Source organism: Larus michahellis, chromosome 2, assembly GCF_964199755.1.
Source record: "Larus michahellis chromosome 2, bLarMic1.1, whole genome shotgun sequence".
NCBI classification, from domain to species: domain Eukaryota; kingdom Metazoa; phylum Chordata; class Aves; order Charadriiformes; family Laridae; genus Larus; species Larus michahellis.
In genome coordinates, this window is record NC_133897.1 from 51,805,159 (window position 1) to 51,821,965 (window position 16,807).

A 16,807-nucleotide genomic window follows, 5' to 3' on the forward strand; every position below is an offset into this window, starting at 1 on the left:
ACGAAAAGCAGATGTGAAAGTAATAAACATGCAGACTGAATACACAAGGTATGGCAGCAAATGTCGTAAGAATTACGAGATAATGTCTTTTCATATGACTCATGAAGATGGGTTAGGCCATAGACCTTGTGTCTGTCTCCTGGGGATAAGGAAAGAGGGAACATTGCTTCCTTTTAGATTGAATTTGTCCATCTTCGGAACTCATTGTCACTTAGTATTAATTTTGCTATCATATTGTTGTAGACTGAAGAATTTCCCTTCGGCCAGAGAAGATCTTACTATCACCTCTTAGTGGGAAATGTAAGGTCTTTAACTTGACTGAGAGACATAGGTCTTTTCTTGACTGGCTGCATTGTAACTGGGAACATGATACAGGGGATCTGACTGGGTTGGTGTTAATGTGCCATTGGAAAGTAATGTATAAAATGGATAGAGGATTTGCCTGCGTGGTGTTTTAAAGGTGTATTAGTGTGAGTACTGGTTTTCCTAATACTTGGTGCTCTCAGCTCTTTTTAAATACCAAGTTCACTGTGGACTAAAATAATCGGAACACACAGAAATGGCAATATTCCACCTCCTTTTTCTTGTCCTATTTCTCTGTATCTTTTCATTTCTTTTCCTCACTCGTTTTTGAAATAAACAAGGAGATTAAGTACTAAAACTCCATTAGTACTACATTGCAGTTGAGAATGAAATTGTCAGGATGGCTGCTTGTGGTTCCCACGACAATCATAACTAGGCTAAATTGCACATATGTATTAAGTCATAAAACATAGAATATAGCAATACAGAATATTCCTTATAACACATTATGCATGCTGTGGGAGCCATCACTTTGAAAATCTTGACTTCTGTGTTTTTAAAATCTCTTTTGAAATGTAACATTAATGTATTTTTTCCTTTTGCATGTAAATTTTTTTCTTTGCCCACTGGTGATAAAAATCAGGTCATGAATGCCATCTTGGCATCTCTGTGAACTCTGCATAGCAACCGGTCCTTCTCCTTCATGTAATGCTTTTGCAGTGAAAACTGGTACAAGAAGAAATAAATAACAGCATGCAGTGAAATGACAAGTGTAAAACAGTGAGCTCCCATTACGGCCACTTTACGTCTCAGTAAGTTCCAAATGATCTCTGATAAATGTTTTTAGGAAAACAGATTGAAATACTACTTTCTTGGCTTACAGATACACGTAAAGGGATACTCTAATTACGTTTCTATTCTGCTGACTGGTAAGTGTCGTATCATTTTGGAATCTAGCCAGCCTTTGGTTCCTATGCCAAGGCTACACCCTGTAGATGTTAGAGGGTTACTAAAACCCTGAAAACTGAGAGGATGTAAACTCGCAGTGATAGCTGAAGGTAACATCACCAAACTGCCGTGGCAGCATAGCAAGCATTGGTCTGTCCTCTGTCTCAGTGGTGGGACTTGCGGGCTGTTGTCATCTCCCTCTAGCCTACTTCCAGTCTCATCTGTCCTTTATCCTGTTTGATTTGGTTCTGCTGTTTGAACGTTTTAGCTGTCAACAAAATGAAGGCTTTCGTATGAAACTTGCAGAGCCAGGAAGATTGACCTGAAACTGGTCGTGCAAGGGTCTGATTGTTTCTGCTCCATTGAAGAAGACAGCTCCGTTTTCAGTGTCAGCCTTACTGTCGTGCTTCAGGCTTTCTACCATCATCCTCCTCTTATGACTCCCATTGAAATCAAGCAGAGTTTCTATGGAGCAGCAGGGTAGTTTGTAATCAACAGCAGGGTGTTGCATTTACAATGATTTTGTTTAATTTACGTAATTGGAGTTGGAGTGCAGAAATCCTGTTTAGTTGTATCTTATTATGATAAGAAGCTGGAATTTTCATAAGGGTCTGCGATGTTTTGGTGTCCAACTTTCCTTGGAGGTTAATGAATGTTTAAAAGTCTTTATTGTCCTACATTTTGAGAAACCGCAGTTTAACATTGATTAACAGAACACTGATAGGACTTTTACAGTTTTAACAGAGATTTGGTTTTGTCCCTAAACATACATACCAGATTCTTGCTCATATTGGCTGGTGGACTTATTTCCTGTATTATGGTAGCTCCAAGCTGCTCCTGTCAAAATTTAATGCAGAGGATGCTGGATAAATACAGACTAAAAAGTTTTTCCCACATCAAATGGGATGCAGTCCATTTCATTTTCTAATTCTAGTTAAAATGACAAATTAGACTTAAAAATCATGGCATTATCTGAAATATTTGAAAAGCCACTACAGCTTTTCCTGGTTGCAGAGGTGTTATCTTTGCAGCTGCTGATAATCTTGCATTGGTTTTGGAAGATGTACTGTGAAACAGTAGCTCTGACAGCCACAACTTCAAGACTCCTTGCTTATGGGTCAAGATGAGATTGACTGTTAATAAAACCAAATATTTTTGTGGTCATATGCTAGCAGGGAGATCCAAACTTGTATGTTTGTTTTCCATGAGCTGGCTGTCTAACTCAATAGCTCCCATCAGGAGAACCACGATTCAGAAGAGGAGTAGAAAGAAGAGAGAAATACTAACTACTCTTCTTGGGGTTTTGTCTATTTAGTTGTTCTCTGATGCAAAAAGCATCCCTTACATGTAACAACACTTGCTGAGATCATAGGCATGAGGTGGGTTCGGATCTCCATGTATTTAGGAGTTTCTGAGGATCAGGGCTTTTCTGGCATGATTCTCAACTCAAAAGAAACCTAGTTTTGCTGGTGGTATTTAGTTGAGCCATTAATGCAGGAGACTATGTGGTGCTGTTACATGAGCTTCTGATGGGCCTGTTCTTGATCCTTTCCCAATTGCGGAAATTTCCTTAAGATAAGTTACTTAGATATTTAGAGGACAACCTATACACTGCCCACAACTTCTCTGGCTCACGGCAGCTGTGGACCTACTTAAAAGTAAGTTACAGCACTGAACTTACTGCTAGATACTTTATATTTTGAGGTGTGCAATAGTTTTATGAATTTTTTTGTTTTGCGCCTTTAGGGGAAGAAAAGGAAACTTGTCAGGTTGGTGTGTGTATATTGTACGTGTCTGTAAAAGCCAATGCTCATCTGTAAGACCTGTCACAAATGACCTATGCAACACAGAAACCTGGGCAGGGGCAAAAGGGAAAAAAAAACCCAAAACCTGCAGCCCGGTCAGTCCTGTTGAGCAAAAAGGCTTCCCAGAATGTCAGTATGATTTCTGAATTTTAAGGAGAATAGACATTCCTCAGAGATACAACTCTCTTTTACTTGAAGTATTTTGGGAAACGCGTACTCTCTCTAAGACAGCTGAAGCTAATTTCCAATATATTTCGTTATAAAATTATTTTTTCGAGTCCCCCCTTAAGTGTGTTTTAAGATATTACCATAACTGTAATGCTGTGAGGTGATTACTCATTTAGTTACAAAGATAAATTTCTTACGGTAAGAGAAGTTTTGTTATTTTAGACTGGGGTTTTTTCATTTCTATAATGAGGTGAAAGATTTCGCTCGACCCTACGAATTTGTTTGGAGTCACGCATTATTGAAAGTCCCGTGACTCTCCAGCACAGTCGCTAGCGTGTGGCTGTTTACACTTGCTCCTGCTGATATCTGCTAAAACTTGGAATATCTGTAAGCTTGCTTATAGTTGACACCTATAGATAACAGGTCCCTGGGTGTTTTAACCACATTTTGAAATGGAGCGTAATTACTAGGATTTTGTGGTTGGTTGGTTTGTTTTTTAATTAATGCTTATAATCCAGATTTCATAATTGTTTTGTGTATTTTTTTGCGATATTGTAACACTTACAATATCGTTTGTGGAACAGTTCCTTTGCTTTGTTCTTCTGTGTGAAACCGCAATTCTCTCCTCTTTCCCTCTTCCTGTTTCAAATTGTACAGTAGGTACAGGTTTTTAAGCAATATTCAGTCAGAAGATTTGTTTTGCTGTAGAATGTGTCATAAATTAAGCAAAACGTATACAATAAGCTGGTGTCACTTCTTTTCTTGTCTTTTGCAGAAGGTTCTCAGGCAGATAATTTTTAATGTCAGAAGAAAAGACAAGGGCATAAATTCTTGCCATTGCACTTTGAGATGTTACAATAAAACATGCGAAGGCTAAGGTCTTTTTTCTTAGGAAGGGTGATTTGCAAGAAGGGTCGCAGTTCCTCAGAACTGGACTTAACAGTGACAGGAGTGGTTATTAATTCGCCCTTTCTCATAGTTACATCGTGTTTCGTCAGCCTTTGAAAATTCTTGAAGGAATCAAAATAAATCCTGAGGCTCAAATAGCACAGCGTTACATATTAAGAAGTAATGACCAAACAGATTTTGTGTTTTACACAAGATGATGGTTTCAATTCTTGCAAGGGGAAGGTCAGCCTAGACTCAAAATATGGTTAAATAGGTAAAAAATACTTCATTCACAGGTGGGCTTTTAAAAATGTTTAGAGGAAAGAAAATAAATATCACTGTATTATGTGGTTGAATACCACCAAGATGCTCATAACTAGTCAATATGAAAGTTCAGTTAAGGAATTTAGGGCAAGTGAAGTTCCAAAGTACTCATTAAATGCTGAAGTCTTAGAGGTACCTTCTTGAATTTTTATGTGAAAGCCTTTTGTTTTTCCAAAGACTATTACACTTAATGGGTCTTGTTTAACGTCCAGGCTGGGACCCGAGCCTGGAAATACAGCTGCGCTTTAAAGGATTTGTAGCATAGAGCTGTCCTTGATATATATCAATTTGCCATAGTCAGTGAAGTCCCACCACCTCCATTTTTCTTCTTCAGATTTCATAAAATATATTCTCCTCTGCCGTTTCAGTGTTGTGCTTTATAATCGTGTTTTTGTTTACTCTCTGCTACTGAGCACAGCAATGAAAAAATGTGATGATATGACCATTCTGCAATGGAAATCAAATATATTATAGGCTATAGAACTTAAGTCCCGCATTTCTCTCCTGTAATTTAAAACTCAGTATTTTTAGATCATTGATGTAGTTAGTGGTTTCCAGTGCCAAGTAAGACAGATTGTTTCACAGCAGGTAAACACAATTTTGGATATTACAGAAGTTTTCTTAAAATCATATTTGAACTTGTGGAGACTTCAATCTGTATAACAAGATTTAAAATACTCAAAAAACCCCACACTGTTTTTCTGATTGCTTTTTGAATATCCCTTTCGATTAAATATATATTTTTTTTTTCTAGTTTAAATTTAATAGGACATATTCCTTGGAGACAATGGCTAGAATATTTGATTTCTGCTGTGTCTTCATTTCTCTCTTTTATTAGTTCATGTGTCATGGAGCTTTCTGGCTAGGCATATGTGGAGTGGCCAGTTACATTTCTAACGAAACTGCTTAGCTCGCTCTGATACGTGTGTCATAATTTCTTTCCTGAAAAACACAAACAGACATAGAAACACTTTTTCTGCCTTTTTCTTTTGTTCACAGTATCACATGGAGCCTGGAATTACCCACTGGAAAAGGCCAACATAATGCAGAAACCACAGGGTTTCTGGCAAGGTATTTTCAGAAGCCAAAGCTACAAATCTGTGAGCTGGCACTGCCAGTTCTGTAAACCTGGGTTTCTGCCTTTTCTTTCTTGACTATTGTAACTGCTTTTGAAGAGGATTTCTTCCTCTCGCTGGCCGTTAGGGTGACAGTATGAAATACCTGATTGGTGTTATATAGTTGGAATTTTTTTTTTGTTCCTTTCTTCAGGAGTTGATTGCCATTTCTAGTACTGATGCTGCTAATGAGGAAATGTGATGTGTATCAGTATGTATCTTAAAACAGGTTTTGACATAGGAGCAGAATCTCTCTTTAGAGACGGCAAGGGAATTGACAAAAGATGTAAATGTTGACTTCTTTGTTATTTCTACAAGTGAGCATAAGCTGAGGATACCTGGCACTTAAGTGCTTGGAGTATTGCACAGAAATGTGTAATGGTTTCATTGGCTTTTATAACATGTATTTAATCATTAGGCACTTCAACTTCTAATTTACGCATAGAATTGGCATTTTTCTTTACTCTCCTTTGAAACCATGGCAATATGGAGTGCTGAATACAATGTATAGCATGCTTAAGGCTTCTTTTTGTAATGTGCGGTATTTACTACTTAACTGCATTGCCTGAGACCAGCCAAAATGCGACCAACGAAATGGGATTAATGTGTTTACCTAAAATACAAATATGCATATATTAAAATGTAGAGATATATAAATTAAATACATAAAATGTACAATTTATATATATGTATATATAAATATTTATATCTATTATGTGTGTTCGTAATATTAGGCCAGTAAGATAATGCCTCTGCCTTAATTTTGTTCAGAAGTGCCTCAAACAATGAGAAAACAGGGGGATGTGCATCTAACAAGAAAAAGCAGTCATTCTCAGGAGATTCAAAGTTAAAAACAAGGAGCATCTCCAGATTTGGTTGAAAATTGCCAAAATCTTACCTGTACCTCTTGCAAGATTTTAGGCAGAATTGTGGTGTCTAGCAAAACAAGCTTAACTGATGAGCCTTTGTCTATGTTCTCACTGGATGTTGCTCTCCTAAGTCTATTAATATCCAAAAGAAGCCATCGGCTAAGCTTTTGTATTCCAACATATTTTCTGATAAGCACAGATAAAGATAAATAAATAAAATAATATATTCAAATAATAATCTTGTATTGGGAACTCTCAAAGGGTCTAGTCTTTGTTGCCTTTGATAGAAAGGACTTGAGCTGTCACTACAAATTGGTTGGAATATGAGCTTGGAAAATTTACTCTGGATTAAAACAAGCTTGATAGCAATTGTCTTTGAATATGGAGAGTACATTTGCATAGTTTCCAAGCAGCAAATTTAAATGGGTGGGGAAATATAATGTATGGTGCGGTTTATTTTGTTGGTTGTTTTTTTTTTAAACCTTACACAGATTTATGGATTGCATTGGTTTGTGTTTTGTTTTGTTTTTTTTGTTCCAGAAAGAAAATTTTTTCTTCAGCTGCAGGCTATTTTTGTTTCAGAAAATGCTATTGGGAAAAATAGGAATTTTTCCTACTATGTTTAATTCCAGTAATCAAAAGAGACTTTTTTGGGGAAATAATGTTTTGTTTTGTTTTTTTCTTTCAGTTCTGGTGTGGAAGCTTTTTGCTGTTTTGCAGTCGGCGTTTGTCCGCTAAGGCAATTCTAGTGGTTAAGAGCAGGTCTGTTTCATCAGCATAATGCTGCTTTGCTGTTAGCAATTATTTTCTTTCTGGGTTTGCCAATTAAGCTAGTGCTATTGAAAATGCACCTAATTTGTCAATAAATGGCGGGATGAAATATAGGGGCCATTATATACATTAGGAAAGGGAAAAATCAGGAAAAGCATATGTGAGACTCGGTGATACTTGGTCCATTCCTGCTGTATTTTGGTTGTGGTTATGCCTCCATCCACTGGTGATGTTGGAAGAAGTGTAAACCAATTGGTCGTAAGTTATGGGTCATCCATGTCCTGAGCATTGTGCGTTTAAAAAAAAAAAAAATTAATAAAATTTTTCCTTTGGGAGAAGCTGCCCAGAATGTTTTGTGCAAAGACTTGTTAGTAGTGTACAAAACTGTTTTCTTTGTTTAGTTTAGGTTTGGGTTGTTTTTTTTTTTTTTCCTCCTTGAACTCAACTGGTTTGTGTTTGGCACAGTTGGTTATTAACGGATGAGGCACGATGGCTCGGCTGGGCACTCGTTTATTACCTGCAGTCTGCATAGACCCAATTCTGCAAAGGGGTGTATCCTTCAAAATGTAGCCTTGTGGTGCTCGGGTTTTCTAGTAAAGTCCTTAAGCTGTAGGAGGAACTGAGTAAAGAAATAGGTTAAATTGAGCTTATAGTTCCTGTGCGTAAAGCAAAATGGACTTAATCCGTGTTACCTGAGAGGATAGAAATGTCAATGAGAAGGCACTGAAGGAAGGAAGAGAGGGGATAGCTTGACTTAGAGAAACAAAAAATGTTTCAAGAACTCCTGCATTAAACTAATATTTATATAGTTCAAATTAAAATGAATGGAAACTATATATTATTTCACATTTCGTTATGTATAACAGCGTATCGTGGCGTACCACAAATGGCTTGAACTTTCTCACCTAGACTGTGCTGGATGCCTGCAGTCCCACCACTTCAGTCTGTGACGGCTCCCAGGCTCTGCAGTAGCTCTGGCCGCCCTCAGCGCAGTGGAGACCCCTCAGTGGGCAGCCCAGGCTCATTTATGCAGTGTTGTTGATCAGTGTTCCATGCTGAAATGACAGTATTCCTTCTGGGATATCCTTATGATATTTCGCTGTCTTTAAACTGGTTTTAGTGGTTGCGAAAACAGAGCTCCATGCATTTACCATGATGTAAATCCATGATGTGTTGACTGCTGGGCATCAATGGGTGGGAGAACGTCTGTAGGCACAGAGTGCAGTCCTGGTGGAGGAAGAGCATGAGAGAGATGTAAGGAAATGTTGAAGCAGACCATCAATTGATAAAAATTAGACTAGATGTAGATAGTAATGGAAATAGCGTACACCTGTTTAGCCAGCGATTAAAGGGAGTCGGCTTCTTTAAAACTAACAGGAAATAATGAAATGGCATGCAGTTATTTTCCCATGGGGAGAATATTGAGAAATTGGGAAAGCTATTGGGAAAAACTATTGGCACAAGAAGAAAAATGTACAAAGTATTTGACGTATACAGTGGGGTAATGGAGAAGGTGTCGTGGCAAGGCAGTGAGGTTCTTGAATGTCCTTACAGTAAGATTACTAGAGCATCCTCCCCAGACCCCCTCTAATCTTAAAGTAAAGCTATCAGTCTCTAAAGAGGACTTCATGATACGGTTATTTTTGATAGCTGAGAAATAGGCCTGATTATCTGGGAAAATGAGTTTCAGTCCCCGTTTCCCTTTGAATTGTGTATTTTCCTGTGTTGGCTATTGTTTTCATTACAGGATTTGAGGAAAACGACTTCTGTGTATTGCGAGGAGATTTGTGTGCATTGAAAGGATGGCTGGGAACCACTGTGTCTCTGTTTGGACTCACAGGAGCTGTGCTGTTTTGCACCACCTAACAGTCAAACCACTGATTTTAATGACTTTGATTTTAGGGAAATTTGTCAGGCTTGTGCCTGGGAATGAGATACAAATCGGCATTAGGTGTTTGAAATGCGCAAGGCTGTTTTGAAGGCTGGGCGAAAGCAAGCAACTCATTCCAAGGGTGCCGATTTGTACATCGGATTAGCTTGTTAAAAGTTTGGGTGTTACTCTGTTCCTGGTAAACTTGCGTGATTGACATTTATTAGCCAGATCACTCAAAGCCTCATATCTTTTCATGCTGATCCTGGAAGACTTCAAATGGTCATTGTGACAGATAAAAGAGCATTTTTTTTTGAGCCTTTTCTTAAGTATTAAAACAAAACAGGCTCTCCCTATGGGCCATCTATGTTTATTTTCCCGGGTAAAGCTTCTAGCTTTGCAGAAATATAACAAGCTAGAGGGAACATCATCATTATTACTTGGCTGAAGATGATGACATTGACATGAGGTCTTCTGACAGGGGATTAAAGTGGAAAATATTGGTGGCAATCTGTTAGGAGCAAGAGGATCCTTTTGAAAAAGAGGAATCAAGTGTAAACCACAAAGAATTGCTTTGTTTCTAAGTTGTTTGTTGGAGGGTTTTTTTTGTTGTTGTTGTTAGACTGTTTTTGTCCTTGCTGTAATTTGTAAATACTGGATTTCACATGCAGGTTGGGAGGAAAGCCAGTGCAATTCCAAGATAGAGGCTTTAGCTGGGATGCTGCTCCTCGTATCATCTAGTTGCCTCTTTTAAAAGGCAACTGGTCATTGCGTAGGATCTGAAGCCTGATCCAATATATTTCAATCTGCTCTGTTTTCATCAAATTTGCCCACCGTTCCCACTGACGGTTGTTTGCTGGTCTGCGTAAGGCGGGTCAGTGGCCTCTGCATTCTTGCTTGTACACAGATGCTCATGTTTCTGTAACTCCTGGGGAAAAAAAATTGCATTTGCTGACAGTCTTTATTAAAGTGCCAACAGTAAATGAGTCTAAATAACCTTTTACTTGAAGAGGTCTGTGGCACGTAGGAGCAGAAAATGTAGGCAATCGCTCTATCTGTTTCTGTAGCAATGATGAAGAGGGGACAAAGCGAACACAAGAGGAGGCTGGAGATAAAATCAGGCTTCAAATGTTTCCTTTAAAAGTATTATTTGCCCTTGTTTTTTGAGGGTTAGTCTTCAGTCTTTTAACAACCAGTGAACTTGTAGGATTCTACATATTTCACAGCCTTGATTTTTATGTTATTTTTAAATTTATTTTTCATACTAAAGCATTTTGGTGTGAGAGCTGGTGTGGATTATTATCCTGCTATGATAATATGCAGCAGCAAACTGGACATCCAGCTGCCTGTGTGTATTTCTGTGGGTAAGGTGTGAAAACAGTGAGAAGGAGCACAGAGTACCCAGCCTAATGATGTAGGTCCTGGTGACTAGGGCTGACAACCGAGTAGCAGTGTCTTCAAACTAATACTTTTAGGATTTACTTGCCTTTTTGGGGTTTGGTGGTGGGCCGGTAGTTTTTTGAGGTTTGGTAGTTTTGTGGGGCTTTTTTTGGGTATAATAGGTTTCATATCCAGAAGATTTTCTTCGAAGCCACCACAGGGAGCTGAAGTTCTTGTTTTCAGTGTGAAACCTGAGATTTTCATAGATTTGCTTGATGGTAGGAATGGGAATTTTTAAGTAAATGTTAAATAACAGGAAGCACGTGCTTTAAGCCATGAGAGTTTGGCAACATTGAGGGCTGTATGTACTGATAATCTTAACATAATGCCACAGACTGTTTCTAGTGGTTTCCAGGAATCTGATGAGTTAGTTAGCAATAATGAGTCAAAGCGGTAAGGTATATATCACGTAGTGGAAGTCATGACTGACATCTCCGCTTTCAGCTCGCGGGCTTGTACCTGCAAGCCATTCATCACTATGGGATGAGAAGGATCCTGATGTTGACAATCAGCCAATTTTTAGTTACAGGAGCTGTTCAGACTCAAATGATTTTACCTCTATGCTTAGCAGCTTTATTTGGAAAAAAACACCTTGGGATTTACCCTGGCAGGGTTTAGTCCTGACTGCTGCTGCCTGCTCTCGGTTAAGAGTATGCTGTTTGGCTGCTCATCGTCTCTTCTGAGAGAGGACATGTTGATACTCACTGGAGCATAAGGATCTCAAAATTCCTGCTTCAGTATGTGATACCTTTGAGACCGTCAAAACATTTCCTGATGCATAATATGTAAAGGGCTTACTCTTCTGTGGTGGGCTCTTAGGGTTTTGTCAGATGTGTCTCTGTTTAATTTCAGTTGATGGTCAGCTATCAGGTGTTCATTGAGGAGGGCTTTCTGATGTCTTTGCTCATTTTTCTGTTCTGTGCTTTTTTTGACAGCTCTTCTTCTGGGGATAGTTTTTAAACTCTTGCATTAAATTAAGTGTATTCCTTCCCACAGACTTTTCTTAGAATCTGCGTGGTATGTGTTATACGAACGTATGTGACCATTCGCACCTTCCATCCCTTTCTCTTTGAGCACTGGCAGTAGCTGCTTAAGCTCAGTAGTACCCTCGGCTTCTAAAGTTAAAATCCTGTGAATAAAGAAAGCAGTTTAAGAAAAAACCACAGCATTTACATCCCACACTGCATACTGATCACCTGGTGCTTATAAATTCTGTACAAACAGATTATATTTCCATTAAAATGGTTCTACAAATGGCTTGGTGGGCACCTGTATTTTCTGTTGCATTGCAGTGTGCAATACTTGAGTTGCTTTAAGGAATTAGTGTGACATTTTTCCGCAAGCTCTTGTAGACCGCTTCTAAGATCCCACACCCCTATGAAATTTTGCTCACTTGCAAATAAAGAAGGTGGCTTTTGCCTAGCAACAAGCTTTGCAGTTTCTACCTGAGGATCAAAAACACAAGTGCATTTGTTCAGCCTTTTGCATCACTTCGGTACTGAAGGTTTTGACAGTCAAATCATCGCTGACATTTCTGTTGATGTGCGAGAAAGAGAATAATCCAGTATGTTTTTCCATAGCAGTGCTGTCACTGCAGGACTGAGAATAGTGAAAAGTGAATTCATCACTGAATAACCAGATATCCTGGAAACGCGCGAGAAACCGAGACATATTTTCAGTCAGAATGTCTTACTCTTAATGGCTATTTTCTGACTGATTCCTCTTTGCTATTTATACTCCCCCTGAAGCATTTTATAGAAATCTGAGTCCTTTTGAAAACCCACCCAAACAACCAGAAGTGTATTTTACGTATTGTAGTATGTAAATGATTAGTCATGACTTGTAAATTGCCTAATGGAGGAGGAGGAAATTTATATTGAGGAAGGTGAAGCACTTGGTTGTGACTGCTATATGTCTCAGTTCTTCCTGCCATTTTTTTTTTTCCCTCAGAAGATAATTATGAAGCATTTTTAAAAAGAACCATCCCAAGAAACGTTGTCATTGTGGGTTTGAAAAATGGTAGCTGCACACTGTAAGCTTATTTTCCACTTGCTTATGTTTTCTTGGGGAGATTTATGGGGTTTTTTTTGTTGTTTTAATTTAAGATTCTATGGTCATCTTGTATATTGCCAATGAAAAATGATGTTGGCATCCGATCTTAAATGTAACAATATAGGGAACTCAGTTTATGAAGAAATATGTCTTTGGTAAAGCGTGATAAGATTATGTTGAACATCTGTGGCACAAGACCAGAAATGCTGTTTATTGGAGTCTTGGCAGATCTCTTCGCTTGCTGGATACGATACCCTTTCTTTGGTTGGTTTATTGTCTGGTTTTTGTTTTGCTCTGTTTGTCTTAAGAATAGTTAATCCGTGACACATGGTAATACTGAAGAATCTTGAAATTATTTTTTTGTGTGTCCTGATTTTGATACAGCTATCTGTTTTTTAGTTAGTTTTGGAGGGTTACGATTTGCAGCAATCTATATCCTGGCTGGCTGTTTTCCAGGTGAAACTGTAATGCACTGTATTTCCTTGGGTTTTTTGCTTTGTGGTTGGTTTTGGTTGATACTTCTTATTTTTCTTCTCCTGTCTCTCTTTTGGAGGCGTGAGGGAAAGCGTTAATGGAAGGGTTAAAAGTTTTTAAGTCTGTGGTTTATTAACTTTCTTCTCTCTAAGTATTGGCTCCATGAAATACATTTGCATGTGCTTGAGTGCTTAGGCATAATTTTCCATATTGTTCCTTCACCACTCCCATCATGATCCTGTGCTTGTCAATGAGATGCAATTTCTGAAAATGTCCTACAAGAAACACTTAAAAGCGAGTGGAAGACTTACTTTGTATTCCTCTGTACAAATTATTAAGTGGTTTGAGGAAAAGAAATATTTTTATGTATATAAATTTGCAGGCTGGTAGTGGTAGTTTATATAGCTGCCTGCTGGTCTCCTCTGTGCACTTGAGCTCCCAGAGAGAGCAGGACTTGATTTTTGTGAAAGGCTGAATTCCATTTTTGGCGCATGAAATTCAGCTCTTTTGACGTGCTGTGTTCTAGTGCGCTGCCACATACTGTACAGCAATTGCAAACATGTGCAGTTTAAAATGTGCCTCAGAAACAAGGAGTCTCATATTAGAGCGAGATGATTTTCAGTTTTGCTGTGGTTTGGTTTTGTTTTTTTTTTTCTCCAAGTAGAATGATGCATGTTTCCTCCCGTTTACTGTTTTTGTGTATTTGCACTAATTGCTTCAACCGTGATTCACATGCAAGCCTTGAGAAGAGGTGCCTGCTGTATCAAGACAGTCGGCACAGGGCCATGGCTTTGTAAATCAGTCCGACTCATCCCAAAATGCTCCTTTTCTGTCAGATCAGCTATTCAGCTGGCAAATGCGATCTTCGTGAAGAGCATAAATTGCATTGCTGAGGCAACTCGTTCTTCAGGTTTATCTTCCAAACTGTAACCTGGAGATCTCCTTTTTCCTCCTCATACAGTGCCTCAAAAGAAAGTTTTCCCGGTGGCTGTTGTTCGGTGAATAGGATTTCTTCTTTCTCCTCCTCCCGTTCTTGAGCATTTCAACTTTTATTCAGTTTATTGAATGAACATCTAGATTCACTACCCTGGCAAAGCAGGTCACTTTCTAAAAGCACCCACCCAGCTTCTTTTTTCAATAGCGTTTGACTATTGAAATTTTAATTGGAGCAGAAGCCGTAGTTACAAAGCAGGCAAGTCCTTTTTCCTCATACCCTCATTGATTTCTGTTGAAGCAAACAGATGAGCTTCTATATAAATATGTATATATGCTTTTTTTAATGAAAAGTGCTGGAATTCACTAAAAAAGGTTAAAATTGAAATGAGTAATCTTCAGTGCATAATGCAATTGTTAATTTTAGCTCCTTGCGTAGGAGCTGTTATGACTTGAACAGCCGGCTCTAGCCTTCATTAGAGAAGAAGCAGGCAGTTTTGAGACAGGTGGAGCTGGATCAAGCTGTGAAAGTGATTTGCTTGAAGCTGGTCATTAGTGTTAGAAATCTGGTCCTATCTGTTGCATCCTTACCTTGTACCATGATCGTGACCGTTGTTACTTACTTTTCGTCTTTTTCCAGGTTGACTATGATCCGTCAAACACTCTGAAGGACCACATGGAGATTGGCACTCTGAACTGTTAATGGGGACATGGGACTCACGTTGTCGTTGATCATTTGTGTGGACTTTGCCAGCGAAGAGCAACAGAAGACGCTAGAAAGACGGTGGGAATTATAGCAGTTTTTCAGGTAAATGGCTTCTTTGGTGCAGCTGGTGAACGATGAGTGTCATTGTTTTTGTGAACACTGTGTAAGCGTGTAGGTGAGCCGCGGGGGGTAATATGCCCATGAAGAACTTGTGCATGCATGTGCATTGCCTGATGTAAATCCTTAACAAATTGAGGGTTGTTAAACAGACCAGTTTCAGGTCTTGCCATTCGTCGTGTTTGAATTTTTAGCAAAGCTCTTCAACTTTCAGTTGAAACTGCAGAACGGCCAATACCGTGGGACTTCCTGGGGAGGGCAGTGGGAGGAAGGAGAACAGCTCGAAGCTTGAGTTGACTTACTGTGAGTGAATTTCTGAGCTGCTTATTCCAGTTGGTTGATTTAGGAAGCATGTAGCTTCATTTCTTGTGAAATCCACAGTCCCCCTTAAATGGGAAGATTACGTAGGAAAGGGTTTATTATTTTATTTGCTTACAGTGTCAAAACGAAAGCAAAAATTGGAAGAAGTAAGTTTTTAAAACTCAGTAGATCTTATTTTTTTTCACTTAAAACATAACTTAAAAAAAGATAAAGGTAGGTGATACCAGATCTGTTGAATGTTAATTACAAGCTGTAAAAAGAAACCTGGCAAAGTGTGGTTTTGCTTAGTAGGCAGCGTTGCGTTGTTGAGAAGTGGAAAGGTGTTGCAAAAGACCCTTTCTGAACTAACTCCCTTTCTCAACCGCGGTTGTTTTTCCTGAAGATGCTTCTTAAGCCAAATGGATGGGGAAAGAAAAGTTAAATTATTCATGAGTCTCATTTGACAATTGATCAGTGGGGGAGGCTTCAGGAGGGAGCTGGGGGGGGGGAGAGAGAGAGAGAGAGAAATGAGAGAGAAAATAATAATAGGCTTTAACTTTGAAAAGCCTTTAAAGCTTCTGTACAACAACCCATTGTGAGCTGAGACTAAATGCAGCTCAGTTAAGATATCTTCATTAGAAATACCTGCCAAGGGCTTCCTGTAGGATTTTCATAGTGCTGGAGGGTGACATGGGGTTTGGGAAGAGGCTTAGGATTTTAATAATGGAGCTGTCAGTTTGATGCCTGAAAACGTTGACCCTGAGAGCTTTATTGATAAATTTAGATTTCATATTTACATTGAATTATGACCTCTTCAAATATATAGATATTTAAAATGGTAGTGAGTACCATAGGCTTCTGCTATGTACAAAACCCATGGTTGAGTGCTAAAACCAGTGTTGTTCTTCACATTTTTTTTTTATTTCTGTGTGTTTGTTTGGCTATTCTTTTTTTATTTAAAAAAAAGAAAAAGGGAGTAGGGGGGAAATCAAGAGGAGGGGAGCACTGAGATGCCAGAGACCTGGAATTCTGACTGGGTCCTTCCTGCCTGGTACCGCTGAGCTCTGTAGCAGAGAGTCCCTCACCGTCCCTGCCTGCACCTCTGCAGTCCCAGGGCTGAAGTGGGAGAGATGGGGCTGGGGAGTCTCAGCACCTTACCTTAAATCTGCTCTCCAAGACTGCTTAGATTGGAGCTCTCTGCCTGTTTAACCTGACACTATTCTGCTGTTATCCAGTATTGTCGATTCAGTACCTCTCTTCAGCTGGGACTTACATAGCCTTCCACTCCCGAGCTGCGTATTTTGGTTCGTTTAACAAAGGAAATTAAATGACTGGCTTGAGAATTTAAAAAAAAAAAAAAAAAAAAAAGAAAAAAAAACCATAACAACAAAATTCACCCCTAGTGTTTTTTTGTGTGTTTGTGTCGTGATATCTTGACCTTTCAGGTCACCAAATCTTGTTATTTTAATTTCTGTCTGGAAGAATGTCTGAGCAAGGTAAATCAAACCAGGAGACAGCAGAGGAAGCTGCGAAAGAGCAGGAGACTGTCATCTCCGAAGGGAACACGGACAACTGTATCCTTAATAAATCTGAAAGCTCGGAAGTAGAGGAGAAGGAGGAGAAGCTGAGTGATGCCAAGACAGAGCTGCAGGTAAGACTGGAATAGTGAATGGGTGCGTTAAATATCAATGTGTTGCCATTGCCTTTCCATTTCTATGATCTCT

General features: G+C 38.9%; 1 protein-coding gene across 50 annotated transcripts in view; it reads left to right on the forward strand.

Moving 5' to 3' along the window:
* ARPP21 (cAMP regulated phosphoprotein 21) overlaps positions 1–16,807 on the forward strand; it is a 201,264-nt gene that overhangs the window by 81,752 nt on the left and 102,705 nt on the right. For 22 of the 50 annotated variants that reach the window (XM_074575370.1, XM_074575350.1, XM_074575363.1 and 19 more), the window contains 2 exons: positions 14,601–14,768; positions 16,529–16,734. In XM_074575370.1, coding sequence (XP_074431471.1) covers positions 16,567–16,734 — 168 coding nt within the window. In that variant the 5' untranslated portion in view covers positions 14,601–14,768; positions 16,529–16,566. Of the gene's footprint in view, positions 1–14,421; positions 14,518–14,600; positions 14,769–16,528; positions 16,735–16,807 lie in introns of those variants that run through there. The other 28 variants (XM_074575358.1, XM_074575368.1, XM_074575374.1 and 25 more) reach the window with 5 other exon arrangements.